This window comes from Eumetopias jubatus, unplaced genomic scaffold (genome assembly GCF_037043125.1).
Source record: "Eumetopias jubatus isolate StellerSeaLion01/CBP00866 unplaced genomic scaffold, mEumJub1_p1.0 scaffold_17, whole genome shotgun sequence".
Classification (NCBI taxonomy): domain Eukaryota; kingdom Metazoa; phylum Chordata; class Mammalia; order Carnivora; family Otariidae; genus Eumetopias; species Eumetopias jubatus.
Window position 1 is genome coordinate 12,955,981 of NW_028274823.1, and position 19,477 is coordinate 12,975,457.

General features: G+C 39.2%; 1 protein-coding gene across 2 annotated transcripts in view; it reads left to right on the forward strand.

The window, feature by feature from the left end:
• The window catches only part of CACUL1 (CDK2 associated cullin domain 1), an 82,331-nt gene that overhangs the window by 22,265 nt on the left and 40,589 nt on the right, over nucleotides 1-19,477 (forward strand). For both annotated transcript variants that reach the window (XM_088019790.1, XM_028121740.2), the window contains exons 2-3: nucleotides 8,179-8,305; nucleotides 9,480-9,582. In XM_088019790.1, the coding sequence (XP_087875916.1) occupies nucleotides 8,179-8,305; nucleotides 9,480-9,582 (230 nt within the window). The remainder of the gene's footprint in view (nucleotides 1-8,178; nucleotides 8,306-9,479; nucleotides 9,583-19,477) is intronic.

The window sequence follows — 19,477 nt, forward strand, 5'->3', positions numbered from 1 at the left end:
ATTGTTTTGTCTTATGGTATCACTTACCTCTTGAATTCTCCTCCTGTAGTTTATCTCTGTTTCTCAGCTTCCTTATTCTCCATCATTTGGTCTTCTGTATCACTAATTCTCTCTTCTGCCTCATTTATCTTGCAGTTAAAGCCTCCATTTTTGATTGCACCTCATTAATAGCCTTTTTGATTTCGACTTGGTTAGATTTTAGTTCTTTTATTTCTCCAGAAAGGGATTCTCTAGTATCTTCTATGCTTTTTTCAAGCCCAGCTAGTATCTTTATCATCGTCATTCTGAACTCTGGTTCTGACATCTTACTAATGTCTGCATTGATTAGGTCCCTGGCAGTTGGTAGTGCCGTTTGTTCTTGTTTTTGAGGTGACTTTTTCCATTTTGTCATTTTGTCCAGAGAACAGATGAATGAGAGAACAAATGCTAGAAGGGTAACAACGACCCCAGAAAAATATACACTAAACAAATCAGAAGAGACCTGAAACTGGGTGGAAAAGGGGTGGGGGGGGAAAAGGAAGAGAATATGATCAGGCTGGTGAGTAGAACGGAGCCACACACAAGATTTTGGGTGTATTTTGGTCTGTTAGAAGAAACTGCCTCCCAAAATTTTAAAGAAAGAAAAACATATATATACAAAAATAAGGATAAATACAATGAAGGGATGGAGTATGATTGTAAAGTTAAAAATTAGAAAAGATTTAAAAAAAGGAATTGACAAGTAAGAAGTTGGTTGAAAAAGGAAAGAAGAAAAATTCAAAAAAAAGATAAAGAAAATTAAAAAAAATTAACTTTGAAAGACTAAAGAATCATGGGAGAAAAGCCATGAATTCTATGTCTTGTAAAGCCATGAATTCTATGTCTTGTATTCCCCTAGCGCTGGAGTTTTGCCGTTCTCATTGGTTGGTAAACTTGGTCTTGGCTGGCTGTTCGTGCTGATCTTCTTCTGGGGCAGGGGCCTGTTGCCGTGGTTCTCCAATGTCTTTGCCTGAGGCGGAATTGCCCCGCCCTTGCCAGGGGCAGGGCTAAGTAATCTGCTCGGGTTTGCTCTCCGTAGCTTTTGTTCCCTGAAAGCTTTCCCTACAGCTTTGGAGGATGAGAATGAAAATGGCGGCCTCCCGATCTCTGGCCCTGGGAGCTGAGAACTCGGGGCCCCGCTCCTCAGTGTGCCCCCAGAGAAAAGCTGTCAGTCACTCCTGTCTCCCCGGTCTCCGGCTGCACTCTGGGCTCACCTGGCCTGTGACCGAGCGTTTCTGTCTCTGGCACACGACCCCTTTGGAGCCTTTAAACCCAGCAGGTTCCTGCTGTGCGCTCCCGCACCCCTCCTCCCAAGGGAAGAAGGGGAGTCTCCCCGGATCTGTTGCTTGTTGGGTCCGTGCTGGAAGAGCAGTGGCCCGACTGTGCCACAGATCACGGTTTATGGCAACCCCTAGCAGAGAGCCCACTCCTCGGCTCCGTCCCTGCAGCCGGCTTCCCCAATCCGATACCCGGGAGCTCTGCTGCACTCAGGCACCCGCGGTCTTTGTGACCCCGAGGGTCCTGCCGACCACACTGTCCCAACAAGGGTTCCACGCCCCGCTTAGCCATTGGAGCGACGTCCCTCAGCGGAGCCGACTTCTAAAAGTTCTGATTTTGTGCTCCGCGGCTCTATCACTTGACGGTATTGGCTGATGGAGGCTCCCTCCCCCGCTGTCTATCTTCCCGAATATCGACTGGGGTTCACTTCTCCACACGTCCTATCTTCCAGAAAGTGGTCGCTTTTCTGTTCATAGAATTGCTGCTATTCTTTTCTTCGATCTCCAGTTCAGTTTGTAGGTGTTTGGAGTGGTTTGATAACTATCTAGCTGAATTTCTGGGACCAGATGAAATTTAGGTCTCCTACTCCTCGCCATCTTGCTCTTCCTCCTTACTATTTTTTTTTTAATTGCAAGTTTTCTTAGGAACAACTAAGTATTACTATCATTTGTCAGTATCAAGTTATTTTCCTTTTGAGAGAAATAAGTAATTGGTCTTTTTTAGTTAATACCCCATTTATTTATCAGAATATACTACCTTGTTCTGATTTTGATTCTCCTGTTTTACTCTATTCCTTTTTTTCATTCCCAGAGGCTTCCCCTCATTCCCCAGACTCTGTTCTTGGCCTTCAGCTTCTTTCCGTTATTTGAAAGGGTTGTCATCCCCTTGTGCTGTAGAGAATAGAGCATTCTGCCAGGTCGTAATGTTTTGGAAAACACAAGTTTACTAGATTGTTACTGATGGATGGACACAGGGTGGCAACAAGAAGTCGTAATTTTTTTTCTGAGATCCCATATACTAGCCAGGGTTAAATAGAAAACCCAGAGCTTTTTGTCCTAGGCCATTCTTTCACCTTATCTAGTTGTAATTAATTATAGTTAATCTAAAAAGTCATTGTGTTTGAAACATAATTTGGCGCCTCTTAAATTTGGCTTAATCATTTAATTCATAATTGATTTTGCTGTATTCTTAAGGAGTCAATTCTGAATGAAGGCGGTATTGGTGGGGAGAAAGGGATGTGAAAGAGTAGAACTTTAAGGAGTCTTTGATACGAAAACAGTTCCTCATTTTTCCTTTAAAGTTTTTCTTTGATACATTTACACCTTTAATCGACTCTCCAAGTTGTTCAGAACAGACAAACCATGTGCTAGCAATCGAGAACAGAAACACACCTGTGATCCTGGCTGTCCTGTGCCTTTCAGACTAGAGCAGGTTTAAGAATCACCTGGAGGGCTTGGTAAACAGATTCCTGTATTGTGAATCACTCCCTGCTCCTCCCCAAGTTTCTGTTTTCAGTAGTTTTAGATTAGGGCCTGGGGTTTGGCATTTACAACAAGTTTCCAGGTGATGCCGATGCTGTTCTGGGTATCCTCATATTTGAGAACCACTGATAAAGGTAATGAGAGGTCTTTGCAGTAGACTAAGTATAAATTAGTAATACCTGATACGATTTCTGAATATATCTTCCTCTTATAAACAAAGAAATAACAAAGAAATTCAAAAGAAATAGTAGAGCTTTGCTGGTTTGCTTCAGCCTGTGTGAAATAAAATATGCTTTAAACTTTAATTCCAGAACGACTGATAAGTGGTATGCTGTCAGCTGTTTTTATAGTAAGCATTTATTTTGACTTTCATTAAATTAATTTACTTCACATATGTTATTGAGTACTTATCATGTGCTAGGCACTCTTTGGAGTTGGGGCTCTAGTAGTAAATTTCTCCTCCAGGGGGCTTATGTGTAGTTTGAGGGAGATCAGTAATAAATGTCAAGTTTTGATAAATTACTTGAATAAAAAAGTATGAGAGTTGAACATATTTACTCCTACCTGGTATAAATTATATGTTTCTAATAGTTTCTTATTTATTAGTAACCTGCTAATATTTCTTGAACCTTAGATTTCAACTATTCCATGTGTTTCAGACTTTTTGTTTCACTTTATTTTAGTAAAGGTCAATTAAACAGCTTTCTCAGTAAGACTTAGACTGCATGAACTTGTTATCTTATGTGTTCCTAGCTTTAAGTCTTATGGCATGATGTTTTGAGGCCAACACTAGGGTTTTAACATTTTTTTGAACTTGACTGTCTCCAGAGAGCACTGCATCCTTCAGTTCTTTGTAGTGTTCATTGTTCTTTTTTATTTTTACACTAGGCCTGCTTTACTCGTCTGTGTTCCTGGCCTGGGCTTTGTTGGCTTTAGTTTGAAAAGAAGTGCATTATTTTCAAGCTGGAAAATCTAATCTAGATAAAATTTAGTATTTTTTTTTAAGATTTTATTTATTTCTTTGAGAGAGAGAGAACGAGCAGGCGGGGAGGGGCAGAGGGAGAGAGAGAGAGAAGCAGGCTCCCTGCTGAGCAGGGGAGCCCAAGCGGGACTTGATCACAGGACCCTGGGATCATGACCTGAGCCTAAAGGCAGACACCTAATGGACTGAGCCACCCAGGTACCCCCCAAATTTAGTAATTTAATAGTAATTTCATTTTTGTTTAGTTTCCATGCTTTGTGTTTCTTTTTGTCAGTCTGAACTTTTTTATGGACAAAGTTGAAAGTGATTGACTACATTTCTCTAACAAGAAGATCTAGTTTTAAAATTCAGGACTACACACCACACACATTCACACACATGCTTTGTATACATGTGTATATTTTTCAATCGGGTGGGTTGACATTAGCAAGGAAACACGAATACCTTGAAGTTTTTTGGATTGTTATTTTAAGTGTTGACTGCAGATTATGACTGCAGGTATGAAAAACCTTCCTAATCTTTGGCTAAGAGTATATACCGGTGTGTGTTCATTCTTCAGACTATCTGTGGTTCTTCTGATACTTGTCTGTATTCTCCTATTCTTTTGCTACTATGGTGAAGATTGGCTGGTTTCCTAGAAGGAAGTTATATTAGCTAGTATCTTAGTCCATTCAAGCCGTTATCACAATACCCGAGATTGAGTGGCTTATAAACAGCAGAAACTTATTTTTCACAGTTCTGGAGGCTGGGAAGTCCAAGATGAAGGTGCTGGCAAATTCAGAGTCTGGCAAGGACCTGCTTTCTGGTTCATAGTAGACTGTCTTCTTGCTGTGTCTTTACATGGCATAAGGGGCGAGGAAGCTCTCAGGGGGCATTAATTCCATTTGTGAGGATCTCACTCCCGTGACCTAATCACGTCCCAAAGGCCCCACCCAGTACCATCACATTGGAGGTTTAAGATTTCACCATATGAATTTTGGGGGAAGGGACACAAATATTCAGTCTACAACAGGTAGCATTTAAGGTCAACTGAATTGGCTACATGTTATTTCTCAAGCAAAATATATGTATAAATAGATTTTTATTTATATTTGGAAATGTAGAGTGGAAATAGATATGACTTTTTTTCATGTGGAAATAGGCTTTAAGATTTTCCGTGATCATGCCTTTTTCATTTTTGTTTTAAAGTCTCTTTTCAAAGATATTTAAAAGCAGAACATTAAAAACAAAACAAAAAATCCTGCCACATGAATTACCATCTCTGTAGTGGGAAGTCTCCGTTCTGTAGTTACAGCTGCAGGACTTTACATTTTAGATTCTTTTTCCTCCTTTGAATCTTTGTCTTGGTAATTTGCTGAGGTGTAAAGCCTGTGCTGGAGAAGTAGGAGCGCTCTCCAACTGCAGCAGAGGCAGAGTTCATTGAACGCAGCAGCAGTTGGGTGCCCATGGGATTATGTTAATTCTGGGCTTCTGTACTTGAAGGTTTCTTTCTGAGCATATCACTTACCTTCTTTAAACTTCAACTTTTGGTGTAGAGCAGGTATGTGATATGGTTTAGGTGATAGATTGATCGGAGATTCAGTAACCTAGAATCCCGTAGTGAGAAAGCGATGTTCTTTTTAGTTATTTCCAGTTTTCTTCTTCAGTTTTCTTTGAGTCCTTCAAAAAGCAGAAAGATGGTATTTTGGAGCTAGTGTGTAACACTTATCAACATTGGCCAATCTCCATTTTTCACAGGGAGAGCAAGCTCCAGCTTCAGGCAGTAGGACACGGCTAGAATTTAATAATAACACTGTATTTATTTCTGTATCACCTTTTGTTTAATGGAAAATGATACTGCTTTTCTATTTTGGATAGATTCCTTTCCCCCTCCCCTCCCTTTTTTAAAGCACAGATAGTTGTAAGCACAAGGGGGTGATTCTAGGATGCCCCTGCAGGGGAGTGGCGACGTGAGACAGAAAAGGTAAAGAAGCCAGTAAAGAAGTCACCACTGTGGACAACAGGAGTGTAAGCCCAGTGGGGAGCTCTGGTAGTCCGTGTAGCACATGCACCTCAGCCTTGTCTTACTCCAGAGTAAAAGGGAGATACTGGGATATTTATACTGAATTCTCGTTTACTTGAAGGCTCCTGGGGTTGTTAATTCTTCAGAACTTCCAAGCTGCCCCTCCTTCAGTCAGAGCAACTCTAACAGCCAGAGAGAACACTGAGGCAGATAATGGTTGGTGTTGACAGTGGCCTTTGTGGACAGAGTAAATGGATGGGGCACCAACAATTTCCACTGGACTTTGAAATATTCTGAGCTTCTCTTACATCCTCCTCAGCCTAGTAAACAGCAGCCCCATCCTCTGGTGCTCAGGCCCCAAACTTTGGAGTCATCCTTGACTCCATCCAAACCAAGTCATCCATGTCTCCCATCCAAACCATCAGCAAATCTGGTTGGCTCAACCTCTAAAATTTATTCTAAATCTGACCTCTTTCACCCCCACTACTGCCACCTTGTTCAACCCCCATCACCTCACAGCCTCCTGACTGCTCACTCCTAACGTAGCAGCTGGATGAGCCATAGAAAACCTAAGTCAGATCACATCACTTCACCCAAAACCCTCCAAATGTCCCCATCTTACTCAGAGTAAAGGAATGGCCCCTAAGGCCCTCTGTGATCTGGCCTCCTCCATCCTTTTGTGTGTGTGTGTCTTTGTACATGCGTATATAGTTCTGTGTTTTTAGCCTTATGTGTAAGTCAAAACATTTGTTTCTTCTCCATTCCTTTCAGTGCAGGAATTCATTTGTCAAGATTTTCATTCTATCTTTACTACTACATCCTGGTTTATTTTTTGGTTTTGTTTTGTTTTTTTAAATTTTCGTACAGTAAATGTACTTTTTTATGGTATATACTTATGTTGGTTTTGGACAAATGCCTGGGGTGCTGTATCCACTAGGACTGGTTCTACACAAGAGTTCATTTTCCCAAGCTACCCTTTGTAGACAGTCCTCCCCACTTTCCAGCCTCTGGTCTGTTTTCCTCTTTATAGTTTTGACTTTACTAGCATCATATAAGTGAGAATCTTCTAATATGTAGCCATTTTGGTCTGATTCTTTCAGTTGGCAAAATGCATTTAAGATTATTCCATGCTCTATGAATCAATAGTTCATTCCTCAGGTGCCCTTTAGAATAAATTTACGCAAGAAAGAGTGAATTGATTTAAAGAAAATACTGAACAACAATGACAGGGGTGGTCCATACATATGAGAAACATTCTGAACCTGAATTTAGAAATCAGTAATGTGATAGAAAGTTGTTAGATAAAGGCTTTTTTTATCTGGTACTTCTGGCAGTAATTAGCCATGTACTCTTGGGGAAGTCAGCTCTTTGTTCCCCAGTTTCTGGTAAAATACCTGATCTAGTAATTGTTGGCTCCGATCTCCTGAGATAGTGGTGGTTCATAAGACACAGAGTGTTGGGCACCTGGGTGGCTCAAGTAGATGAAGCCTCTGACTCTTGATTTTGGCTTGGATCATGATATTGGGGTTGTGGGATCAAGCCCCACTTCCGGCTCTGCTTGTCCCTCCCCTGCCTCTCAAATAAAAATAAAATCTTAAAAAAAAAAAAAGTATTTTAGGCTCTTTGGATAGCTCTTTTCTCCAGGACAGGCGGGTAGTCACTCTTTTCCCCATTAGCATTTCATTGTTGTAAAGCAGCTGTTGGCCTGGATTTCAGAGTTGTTAGGACCAGCTGTTATAAAAACTTTATGAACCTTTAGTGAAGGACTAAGAGCCAGACAGGAGCAATAAGGTAAGCCTCATTGTAAGTCTCCAGGTTGTTGACTTTTTCTGTTGGGCTTATCAAGTGTGAGCTAGGTAGAATCTGAGTCAGAGCTGTAGTCATGTCCAGGAAGTGCTAGTGGTGCCAAAGATTCCTGCAAGTTTCTAGCAACCTCTTTTGTTAAGGTAGCATTTGGACTTTAATCCCTGTAGTCCTACTGTTAGGTAGATTTTCTCAGGGGTGTCTCTAAAGGTTGATTGTTGGGGTTCTAATTCCCTAGAACTTTATTGTGGTTCATGGATAGGCCATCTTGTCACCTCATTGACAATGTATATCAGAGGGTGTGTGTTTGAGAATGTGCCACTGTTAATAGATAACTGGAAAAGGAAACCACTGATGCTTGTTTTGTTTTTATTTTTAAGGACAGACTCATCGTCATTCCTTTTTACATCATAATTAATGGCTGTTTTAAAATCCCTGACAAGATTGCTGTTTTGTTTTTTTGAAATGGGATAGTAATTGAGTTGTATTTAGGTGATAAGAGTGTCAAAAGAAATTAAAGTAAGTGAAAGGAATTTGAGAGCACAAAATTGCTATGATTTGTGTTTACTTTACATGTGATACGTAGTAATATTTATTTTACTTTCTACTTTTAGTAATGAATGTTATAACTATTGAAGATTATAAGAGCACATACTGGCCAAAATTGGATGGTGCCATAGATCAGCTTTTAACCCAGAGTCCTGGTGACTATATCCCCATATCCTATGAACAGATATACAGGTAAGTCAAGATATCATTTGCCTGGGTTTGAGAGGGTATATTAAGGTTCATGACACTTGAAATATGGCAGTATGTGTACACATGTAATATTATGTCAGGTGAGGATCTGTAGGTTATTTGTATATTCCACAGTTGGAGGTTGGAGGTCTGATTTATACTTTGTCCTTCAGAATCGGCTCTCAAGTCAAGGTAGAGTTAAGACCACCTCACTTAGACGTCTTCCCATCTTAGCCTGCCACCCCCCCCCCCATACATAATGAAGAAACTTTGGAGGTCAGTGAAAAAGACAAGAATGACAAGTATCTGGCACGGAAGTACATATTTTTTATCTCACACGGAGACCCTAGTTTAATCTGTTGATTTTTATTAACACACAATCCTAACTATCTGTGGTTATTTTGTTTCCCAGGTCCTGGTATATGGAAGCAGCAAATTAGTGAGGATCTGGGGTGGGACATGAGATCAGCCTAGTCACAAAGGAGGAGGTGACAATTGTGTTGTTCTACACAAGTGATGCACAAAGAGGTTACATTACAAACCTTTTTGTGAGTTAGAGTTATTGCTAATTATCACTCTCTCCCTTATTTTGACATTCGTTGAAGTGAAAGAATGAGAGAGAAGCTGGTTTGTAAGTAGTTATCGTAGTCAGATTTTCAGATTATCACCCAATAGTAGATTATCTAGTACTGACAAAATGTGTAATGGAGTACTCAGAAAGATTTACAGCTGGTAGTAGTATCTCTTTCATCTGAGCACTGATTGGGGCAACGTAAATTTCTATTTAAAAGTTATGATTGGTTGGGGTGCCTGGGCGGCTCAGTCAGTTGTGTCTGACTCTGAATTTCTGCTCAGATCATGATCTCAGGGTTGTGAGATCGAGCCCTGTGGTTGGGCTCCTTGCTCAGTGCAGAGTCTGCTTGAGATCCTCTCCCTCTGCTCCTCCCCTGTTCGAGTGTATGCATTCTCTCTCTCTCTCTGTCTCTCTCTCTCTCTCTCTCTCTCTCTGTCTCTCTCTCTCTCTCTCTCTCTCTCTGTCTCAGATAATAAAAAAAGGTGTGATTGGTCACTTTATTTAGGCCTGAATTAATCATTTGATGACTAGTGGCGTTCATCTTAGGTTGAATGAAGTGCTTCATTGTTAACTTGGTTTTTCTGTTTTGGTTTTTTTCCACAGTTGTGTGTATAAATGTGTCTGCCAGCAGCACTCAGAACAGATGTACAGTGATCTGATTAAGAAGATAACTAATCACCTAGAGCGAGTCTCAAAGGAGCTGCAGGTAAAGAACTGATCATATTGATCTTTGCTTCCTTGGGATTTTTGGAATTAGTATATGTAATATATATTTGGAGGCTTATTAATTTGATAATGGTATAAATTTACAAATATTTCCTAGATGAATATTGACCAAATTATCTAACCTTTAGAATAAATTGTTAGAAAATTAGATATAAATTGTGGAACTTTATAGATTAAATATATTTCAGACTTTAACTGATGCCATTTATTACTATGTTAGTGTTTCTTTTATTTAAAACTGTGTTATTTCTGCTAACTTCAGTATTTGATGACTTTTTTAATATAAATGTATGTATAAATTTTTTACTGTAACTTTTTTTGGTATTCTCTTTGAAGAGTGGTATTTGCCTGCTAGTTTCTGATATTTGCTAATATAAGAACAACTGAAGTCAGCATTTTGTTGATAAGCCCTCTAGAGATGAACATCATCCCAGCTGTAAAATCTGGGTGGGAGCAAGTTGTGGAAATAACTCTCTTGAAGGAAGCGCTTGGCCTCAGATCCCTGCCCCTCCCTGCCTTGGTGAAGTTTCCAGTGCTTGGAGGTCAGGGACTGTCTTTATGCCAGGGCCAGATGATATTTTGGTTCTGGTGTAGAAGTCACATGATGTGGAGAAAAGTCACCCAGCAGTAGATGAGCAGGTCCATACCACACTTAGGAAGTGCTCCAGCAATTCTGTAACATCCACAGTTTCTAGCAACTGCTGAGGCGTGCTTTGGCCTTGAATGTTGTTCCGCACTTACTCTGTGGTCTGGGGGATCTTGGTCTTGTTTATCCCACACAGATGTTGCACTAAAGTAGCTTTTTTTTTTAATTATAATGAGAGCTATGTTTATCATAGCCAAATATATACTTTTCCTGTTGTTAGAGTGTAAACTGTTTTCTTAATCTTTTTGCCACTAAATGTGAAATCTTTACTCATTTAACAAATATATTTAGTACCTAGAGATTGTATCTAGGCTGTAGATGAAACCCAAGATCCATGTATTCTAGCTTTGAGTTACTTGCTTACTAATTCTTGACTCTACCCTTGCTCTTATTTCTCACATCCAGTTTATTACCAAATCTTGTTTACTCCCTGTTTCTCTCTTAGCCCTTGTCTGCTTCTGTTCACTTGCCACTACCAGTCCAGCTACCATCCAGCCTTTCAGTGTTTTACTGAAATGCTCATCTTAGCTGGCTCTGCCTCTAGTCTTTGCACCTCTTGCTTATTCTTCATTTCTGTCAGAGTGGCTGTTTCTAAAGCACAAATCTGATTATCATTTTTCTGTTAGATTGAAGTTTAAACTTTTTAGTATGATTTAGGAAGCCTTTGTCTGATTAGGAATCATTGTCTGATTCCTTCTTATTTCTGTGGCCTGATACATTACGTCTCTTTCCTGCATACCGAACTTTTTCACTTCCTTGAACAGTTTATGTACTCTCTCACTTCTTGGCTTTTGCCATGTTAACTTGACTGCCTGGAGCATTCTTTGTTTTTCTCTGTCCTCTTATTTTTTGGTCAGTGTGAACATACCATTTTGGCTGCAGGTTGGACATCATTTGTTTTGGAAAACATTCACTGATACCTTGTTCTCCCAAGCCTGGGTTTGGGGCACGCCTCATCTGTGCTTCTAACACCCAGTATATTATTGTCGTTTATCTGCGTATTTCTTTTGTAGCTGTGTCTGTCCCTCCCTCTGTCCCCAGTATTATTTTCTGAAAGGACAGAGGAACATGTCTGCCTTCTTTGTTATTGTATTGTTAGTCTACTGAATGAAATGTATATCAAATGTTTACCAATAAATAATTTACTGCTTGTTTGAATAAAGTTTTTCTAGTGATCATGCTTTTTAACGTCAAGTGTTAGGTGTTTTGGGGAGTTCAGGGAGTACCAGGGCTTTCATTAGATCAGCAAAGAACTCAGTATCCTCAAAAAGAATTGTTTTATTAACACTAGTTTGCTATTACTGAAATAATACTAAATAATTTTCTGAAACAGAAAGCAAACCATTTCAGTTCAAATTATCAGGACAAAGTATATGACTTGCTTATTTATATCTATGAAATGTGAGTTGGAGATTTTATAATGTGTTACACTTGGGCTCTGACTTCACATGTAGATCATGAATTTGACCAATAGAACTGTGATTTGCTGAATTCGTTTGTCATATTGGAACTTTTGCTTAAGTGGATTTTTCTTTTTCTTTTTCTTTTTTTAAATATTTTTAAAAAATATTTTATTTATTTATTAGAGAGAGAGAATATAAGCAGGGGTAGGGGCAGAGGGAGAGGGAGAAGCAGATTCCCTCCTGAGTAGGGAGTCCAACCTGGGTCTCAATCCCAGGACCCTGAGATCATGACCTGAGCCAAAGGCAGATGCTTAACCAACTGAGCCACCCAGGTGCCCCTGGATTTTTCTTGTATTAGTTTTATTAAGCGCTGTAAGACCTCTTTTCATTCTTACAGTTAGACTGTTGTTATAAAATATTTTGCAAGTTGGAGGGCACTGTAATATGGTATTATCAAGCTCAATGTAATTGGTAGTTTTGGAAGGCCACTTGGCCACATTTTTGCCATGAGTTTGCTTGATCAACTGTCAGTAATATGAAGATAACTTGTTACTTGCCTAGCTGGGCTGTCCTGGGGTACCAGTACTTTGAAGTCACTGAGGTTCAGAGAGTAAGTTTCTGAGGTTTTGGAGAATGGTCCCTGTCAGTACTGTCTAGAGTTTCCTCATTCTTTATCATGAATGTCTGATTGTTCATTACACCTTACTTTATTAATACACCTTCATTTATTTAACTGTTTTTTGAGGAATTTTTACATTGCTTCCAGTCTTTGGCTGTTACTAACAGTGTTACAGCGTTGACTACATCCAACCATACTTCACAAAAGTTGTACCAAAGTTGCACTCCAACCAGTTACATATATATCAGTGAAATGTCTGTTTTCCCCCACCTTTGCTAATACAGCATAAGAGTAAATAATTTTTGCATTATATAGTAGGAATTTTTATTAAAAACTAAAATGTAAGAGTGCTATCTCTTTTGATGTTAGCAGTTTGGAAACCATCCTGATAAATGTAAAGGTAATATATGATGTAAAACCAGGGAATTTAGTTGATTTTTAGAATCAATACATGTTCTACTTGGAGTTCAGCAGTATGGCCTGAAAAAAAAAATCTTACTTTAGAATGATACCTTTTGTAAGATTATAAAGTCTAACCATTATTAAATGTCCTGGTGAAGTGGATAAAAACATGGGGACCTTGGTTTTGGTCTCAATTCTGCCACGCAGCTGCTGTGTGCCTTTTGATTAAACATGCTAATATAATCTTATAAATTTTCTCAACATTGAAATGAAGTGGCTTTACTGAAATATCTGGTTGCTTTAAGCAGAGTTCTAAGGTAACTTGTCTCCTACTTCCTGCTTGGCCAGTGCTTCTTCATTGTTTTCCCAGGCTTAAACTCATTAGTGTTCACCTGTGTGAAGTGTTCTGGAGTCTTCGTGCTCCCCTCAAAACAAAACGGACCATTGGAATTTCTTCTTCTGTGGACTCATAGCATCTTGGCAATAACAACCCTGTTAGCAGTGATTGTGTTGTATTATTTCTGCATCCATGTCTAGCCACCTGACAGGTCCTCCTTTGAGGGCAGGGACTCTGTCATGTGTGTCTTTTTATCCTTCATGTCTGGCCGAGTCACAACTCAGCAAATGATTGTTGAGTGAATGCTCAGCAACCAAAATTGACCTATACCATGGAAAGAGTAGCATAATTAGTTTCACATGATCACTAATCTTTATGTTCTCTAGACGTTTAGGCATTTTATTAATTTTTTTAGTGTTCAGTTAATTTGGTTTATTTATTTATTCAGTGTCACAAATATGTGGCATAATGTACTTTATAGAGACCTTAAGGGTGCTTTTCCTGTGGAACAGAACAGGATCCATGAGCCAGAAAAGTTGTATTTGGTTGGAATGTTTTGTTTGCTGCTTTGATTTTAGAAAGGAAATACTGTTAGCACGAGCTAAAACGAGAGTGGGATGAGTTGCATTTGGCAGATAATCAGAAATGTAGTGCTAGTGTTGATAAATCAATAAGCTGGACCTTTGGGGTGTGGGCCTTTGTCTTTCAAGGGCATCTTAAAATAGCTGCTGGTTTGTATGGTTTACATGTCGGAGTGATTTATTCATCTCCATCAAAAGGTATATCCTGATGGTGAGACTGAAGAGTATATGGAATAATGTTCCATATTCTCCAGTTATTGACTTAAAAACTAGAGAATACTATTTTCAGAGATTTAAAAAGATTTTAATTTGTTAAACCTAAATGTTCTTATGTAAGAGTATAATCTAACGTGCTACCTCTTAAAAAAATCATTTCTTTCTTTCATTTTAAAAGAAACAATGACTTCTCCATCACTTCAGTAACTTTACTTATTTTAAAAGGCTTTATTTATTTATTTGAGAGAGAGAGAGAGAGAGCACGAGCAGGGGGAGGGGCAGAGGGAGAAGCAGACTTCCCGCTGAGGAGGGAGCCTGATGACTCGAGCCGATCCTGATGGTGGGGCCCATCCCAGGACCCCGGGATCATGACCCGAGCCGAAAGTATACGTTTAACTGAGCCACCCAGGCGCCCCTCATTTTAGTAACTTTAAAAAGCTTTTTGTTATTAAGTTTATTAAGTCACTAAAATCACTTAACTAGCTAACCCCACTTAGTATTTTGCTTACTATTATATTACATTGCATGTAAATTTCTACTTTTCTGTATACTACTAGGTTGTGTGAACTGTAACAGTGTATTTTGCCTTAGTTTTTTTTAAACCATTCTCCCCTGCCCTTTGCGCTTAACTCCTCTCTTCTTTAAATGTGATAAATTCTCTATTAATATATTTTCCTTTTTCCATGTCTCCAGAGCCTCAGACATGAGTTTCCAGTCCTGATTTTTTTTAATATACCAATGACTGGAAATAGATGAGTGGTCTCCTAGTTTAGTGAATAATAATTCTTTTAGTTTTGGAAAATTCTGTTGAAACTTCTAGCAATCATCATACTTTGGTGAGGGCTCAGACCAGAGTCTCCAAATGTCTGTTGAACATTTCAACTTGGATTTCTTCTTGTGGATACCTCATATTTGTGTCTAACTCTGAATTCCTCTTCATCCAAATCATTTTCACTCTCAGACTTGAGATTTCATGTTCATCTTTGACTCTTTTCTCCCTTACCTCTTGTTCCCCGGTGATTGTCAAGGTTGATAGAACACTGTCGTTTCACTTGCCTCTCCCCTTTCCTTCTTCACGTCATTATTGGCACATGTCTGCAGTATTCTCCTAATTGGTTTGTTTTTCTCTATTATTTGTTTTTGGCTGAATAAACTTTTAAAAACACTAATTTGATGGGCATATTTTCTTGTTCAAAAACCTTAAAGACTCCCTACTGCCTTTCTCAGTCACAGTTGATTTTTTGGTTAGTATAAAAAACTGAGCTGGTTGATTTGTTGCAGGGGTTCCTAGGGGGCAACCTGATGTAGCCAGTGCTTTTCATCCAGGTGTGCAAGGGACTCTATTAGGTATAGCAGCAGATATGTGATTGATAAGACTAGGTAATGTGGACCAACCCTCCTACTGATAACGATTTAAAAAATAAACAAGGTTGCTAATAAAAAAGTAAAGAATTATAGGACCAAGATCTGAGAGAGGAAGGAAACCCAGAGAGGGGAGTCTAGCATTTGAGCCATTTTTCTGCTAGGGGCACCTGTTTATTCTGGAAGGGGAGGCTAATAGGCTGAGATATTTAATAGAGTTTTGATGGTCTTCTGGGGATAGGATGATAAAAATTGGGAATTTAGGGTCCATCACACCTGAGGGATCACATCCCAGGAGTAATAAGAATAATAACTTAAAGACTATTGTAGCCAGAGCCTGATTCCTGATGCACTAAGATGGTCTGGACTTACTGGTACCTCTAGTTGCTTACCAGAAGCAAAAGTAAATTCTCTCTGGAGAAAGATAACATTATCCTAGGCATCAAATTAGTTGTAGTTTTTCATAAACGGTATCTGAGGTGAGCATAAAAGTAAGAGAAATGGTAAAATACATTTTTAGACAAGAATTGAGAGAATCCATCACCAGTAGTCTCTCACCTTAGAGAAATAATGAAGAGTATTTTTCAGTGAAAAAGGAAATGTTCCTAGATGAAAACTGGAGAATCAGGTAGGAATGAAGAACAACAGAGAAGATAAGTATGCAAGTGTAGAATAATAATGATAATGTTTTATAGGGCATAAAATATATATAATCAAAACACATGACAATTGCATGTAAGGTGGATAGGAATCAATGGATTTAAAAATGTTCTAAGGCCCTTGCATTGTGTCAGAAGAGGTAAAAGTACTAATTTAGTTTATTAGATTGATATAACAAGGATGCAGTCTGTAATTCTAGGATAACCACTAAAAGAATGGTAAAAGAAAGTATAATAAACAGGATAATGGAGAATATGGAATAATTTTGAAAGTAAAGAAGTCAAAGGATTTTTAAAAAGGTACAGAGAACAGATGGGACACATAGAAAACTAATAGTAAGATAATAAATTTAAACTTCCGGGGCGCCTGGGTAGCTTAGTTGTTAAGCATCTGCCTTCGGCTCAGGTCATGATCCCAGGGTGCTGGGATCGAGCCCCGCATCGGGCTCCCTGCTCCATGGGAAGCCTGTTTCTCCCTTTTCCATGCACCCTGCTTGTGTTCCCTCTCTTGCTGTGTCTCTCTTTGTCAAACAAATAAGTAAAATCTTAAAAAAAAATAAAAAAAATAAATTTAAACTTCCATCTATCGTTATCTGAAATGTTGAAGACTAAGGGAAGTAAGCAGATTATTAAACTAAATGAAATTCTGCAACTTTACTAAATGCTGCTAATATGAGGCAGCATATTTAGCATACTTTTAGACAGAAGGATTGTAAATAAATGATGGAAAAAGATACACAAACATTAACCAGAAAGAAAGATGATCTATAACTACATTGATTTTGTAAAAAGTGGTAGAATCAGAGCAAGAGGTATTATTGGATATAAAGAAGACTTTTTATAATGAAAAGTTCCAGTTCCAGGAAGGTAACATTTCTAAATGTGTATGCACCCAATAATATAGCCACAAAAATTAACAGACCCAAAAAAACAAACAGACCAATCCACAATCATAATGAGAAGTTAACGCATCAATGACATTAGTAGCATTTATTTCAAGAAATTAGAAAAAGAATACAAAGGAAACCCAAAGAAAGAATTAGGTCACAGTCTTTGCTAGTGGACCTTTGGAACAATAGTATTCAGGGAACTGTGGTTCAAAGCAGAATAAGAAAGTGACCTGTTTGACTAAAGGTGAAATAGCCAAAGCCAGATGGAGGAATTAAGAGGAAGTGGCATTAAAAACAAATCGCCATGGGGGCTCTTGGGTGGCTCAGTCAGTTAAGCGTCTGCCTTTGGCTCAGGTCATGATCCCAGGGTCCTGGGATGGAGCCCTGCATCATGCCTCCTGCTCAGCTGGGAGTCTGCTTCTCCCTCTCCCTCTGCCCCCTGCTCATGCTGTCTCTCTTTGCTTTTTCTTTACCAAAGAAATAAATAAAATCTTTAAAAAAATTTAAAAAATGAATGCCATGAAGAATGGGTAGATGTTGGGACGCCTGGGTGGCTCAGTCGGTTAAGCGGCTGCCTTCAGCCCAGGTCATGATCCCAGGGTCCTGGGATCGAGTCCCGCATCGGGCTCCTTGCTCAGTAGGGAGCCTGCAGCTCCCCCTGCTTGTACTCTCACTCACTCTCTCTCGCCTATGCTCTCTCTCTCTCTAGCAAATAAATAAATAAAATCTTTAAAAAAAAAAAAAAGAATGGGTAGATGTTTGGGGAGAGGGCTATTTAGGCTCAGAGAACTTCATAAGCAAAGGCAGTTTTTGGAGAGGTTTGGGTAGCAAGGAGTGGTCTTATGAGGATAGAGTGTGGTATTTGAGGGAGATTGGGAGGAGATAAGGCTGAAAAAGGCAGATTGGAGCCAAATTGTAGAAGCCCTTAAATACCAGGAGTGGCATCTTAGAAAGATTGATGTGGAATACAAGAGAATACAAGATGGGTTAAAGTAAGAAAGAATGGGAGGTAGGGAAATAATGGTTGCGGTAGACCAGGTGAATTACAGGCCCATGGTTCTTTATCTGCAATTCCAAAATCCAAAAAAGGCTTTGCAAATGGATTTTTCTTTGTGTAAGTTTGGTGTCAAAACTCATGTGGTAGTAAAACTTGGTCTAAACTTGTGAGGAATTTGGGGGGGACATTCATACATTTCTTTTCCCAAAATATCAATGTGTTATGTATTTTCACCTAGAAATATCAATGTGTTGACATTCCCAATCTCTACTGGCTATTTTATATAATACATTGTGTAGCTATCAAGATACCTTCTAAATCTGAAAAGTTCTGAATTATGGCACACATTCGGCCCCAGGAATCTTGGACAGGAAATTGTGGAGGTGTGGGTAATGGGAAGAAAGAAGTATCTAGGACGCATTGCAGGGATCAGAGAAACAGTATAGCTAAAACCATGACCAGTTGGAAGAGAGGCAGGGTGAGAGGATTGAGAGATCGATTTGGTTTCCATAGAAATATTGGCAGTTGCTAGAGGGGACTTGAGGAATGGGGAAGGAGGCTGCTAGTGGTTTGAGAATGTTAAGGTCAGCAAACATTGAATGTCCGTGTGAGCACGTGTGCTAGATGCTTAGGCTGCAGAGATAATTAAAATGTAGGTTTATTCTTTAGTACTGCTTAGGGGAAAGGTGTAATGATCATTTTAATATACTGAATGTGATGAATAATAGGATAGAGATAAAAAATGAATCACAATTCTTGCTAATTTTCCCCCTTGTAAAGTGTCTCAAATTTATCCCATGCCATGTGCCTAGTTTAGATTCTCATTGGTACTTGGCTGAAAAATAGAGAAAGATTCTAGTTTGTGCCTTGACTGTACATCTTGCATCAGTCCATTGTGTTTTTTTCAGACTTAAGTCATCCATTTTCTTTTTTTTTTTTTCTAAGATTTGTTTATTTGATGGGGGAGGGGCAAAGGGAGAGGGAGAGAGAATCTCAAGCAGAGTTGCTGAGTGGGGGAGCCGCTCGATCCACAGAATGTGGGGCTCGATCCCATGACCCTGAGATCATGACCTGGGCTGAGCCACCCAGGTACCCCTCATAGCATTTGTTTTTGTAAACTTTGGCTCTCTATGTACCTAAAGAGCAAAGACCATACATACTCCTTAGCAAGGATTTCAGGGCTCTCCACACTGTGAACTCAGCAAGATAGTGTAACATTATTTTGCTATTAAAATTTAAATGGGCTGTGTGTTTTCATCTTTGTGTATTTTCTCATTTGGTTTCTTTTGCCACTGTAGTTGACCCATGAACAATGTGGGGGGTTGGGGCACCAACCTCCCAAGCAGTTGAAAATCTGAGTATAACTTTTCACTCCCCCAGAACTTAACTACTAATAGCCTGCTGTTGACTGGAAGCCTTACTGACAACATAAAGAGTCGATTAACACAGATTTGTATGTTATATGTGTTATATACTGTATTCTTATAATAAAGGATATGTTAAGAAAAATCATAAAGAAGAGAAAATATGTTTACAGTGCTGTACTGTATGAAAAAAATCCACGAATAAGTGGACCCATGTAGTTCAAACCCATGTTGTTTGAGGGCCTAGCTCCCCCTTTCTGCAGAGGGGGCATTCTCCTTGTCTGTTAGGGTTTGCTGAGCTTTTTTAACTTCAGTGTTCCAGGCAGGCTTCATGAATCACTTTCTCTACTTTGATTCTGGAGCACTGTATTTGTGTTGCTACTATCGTCCTTAGTTTAG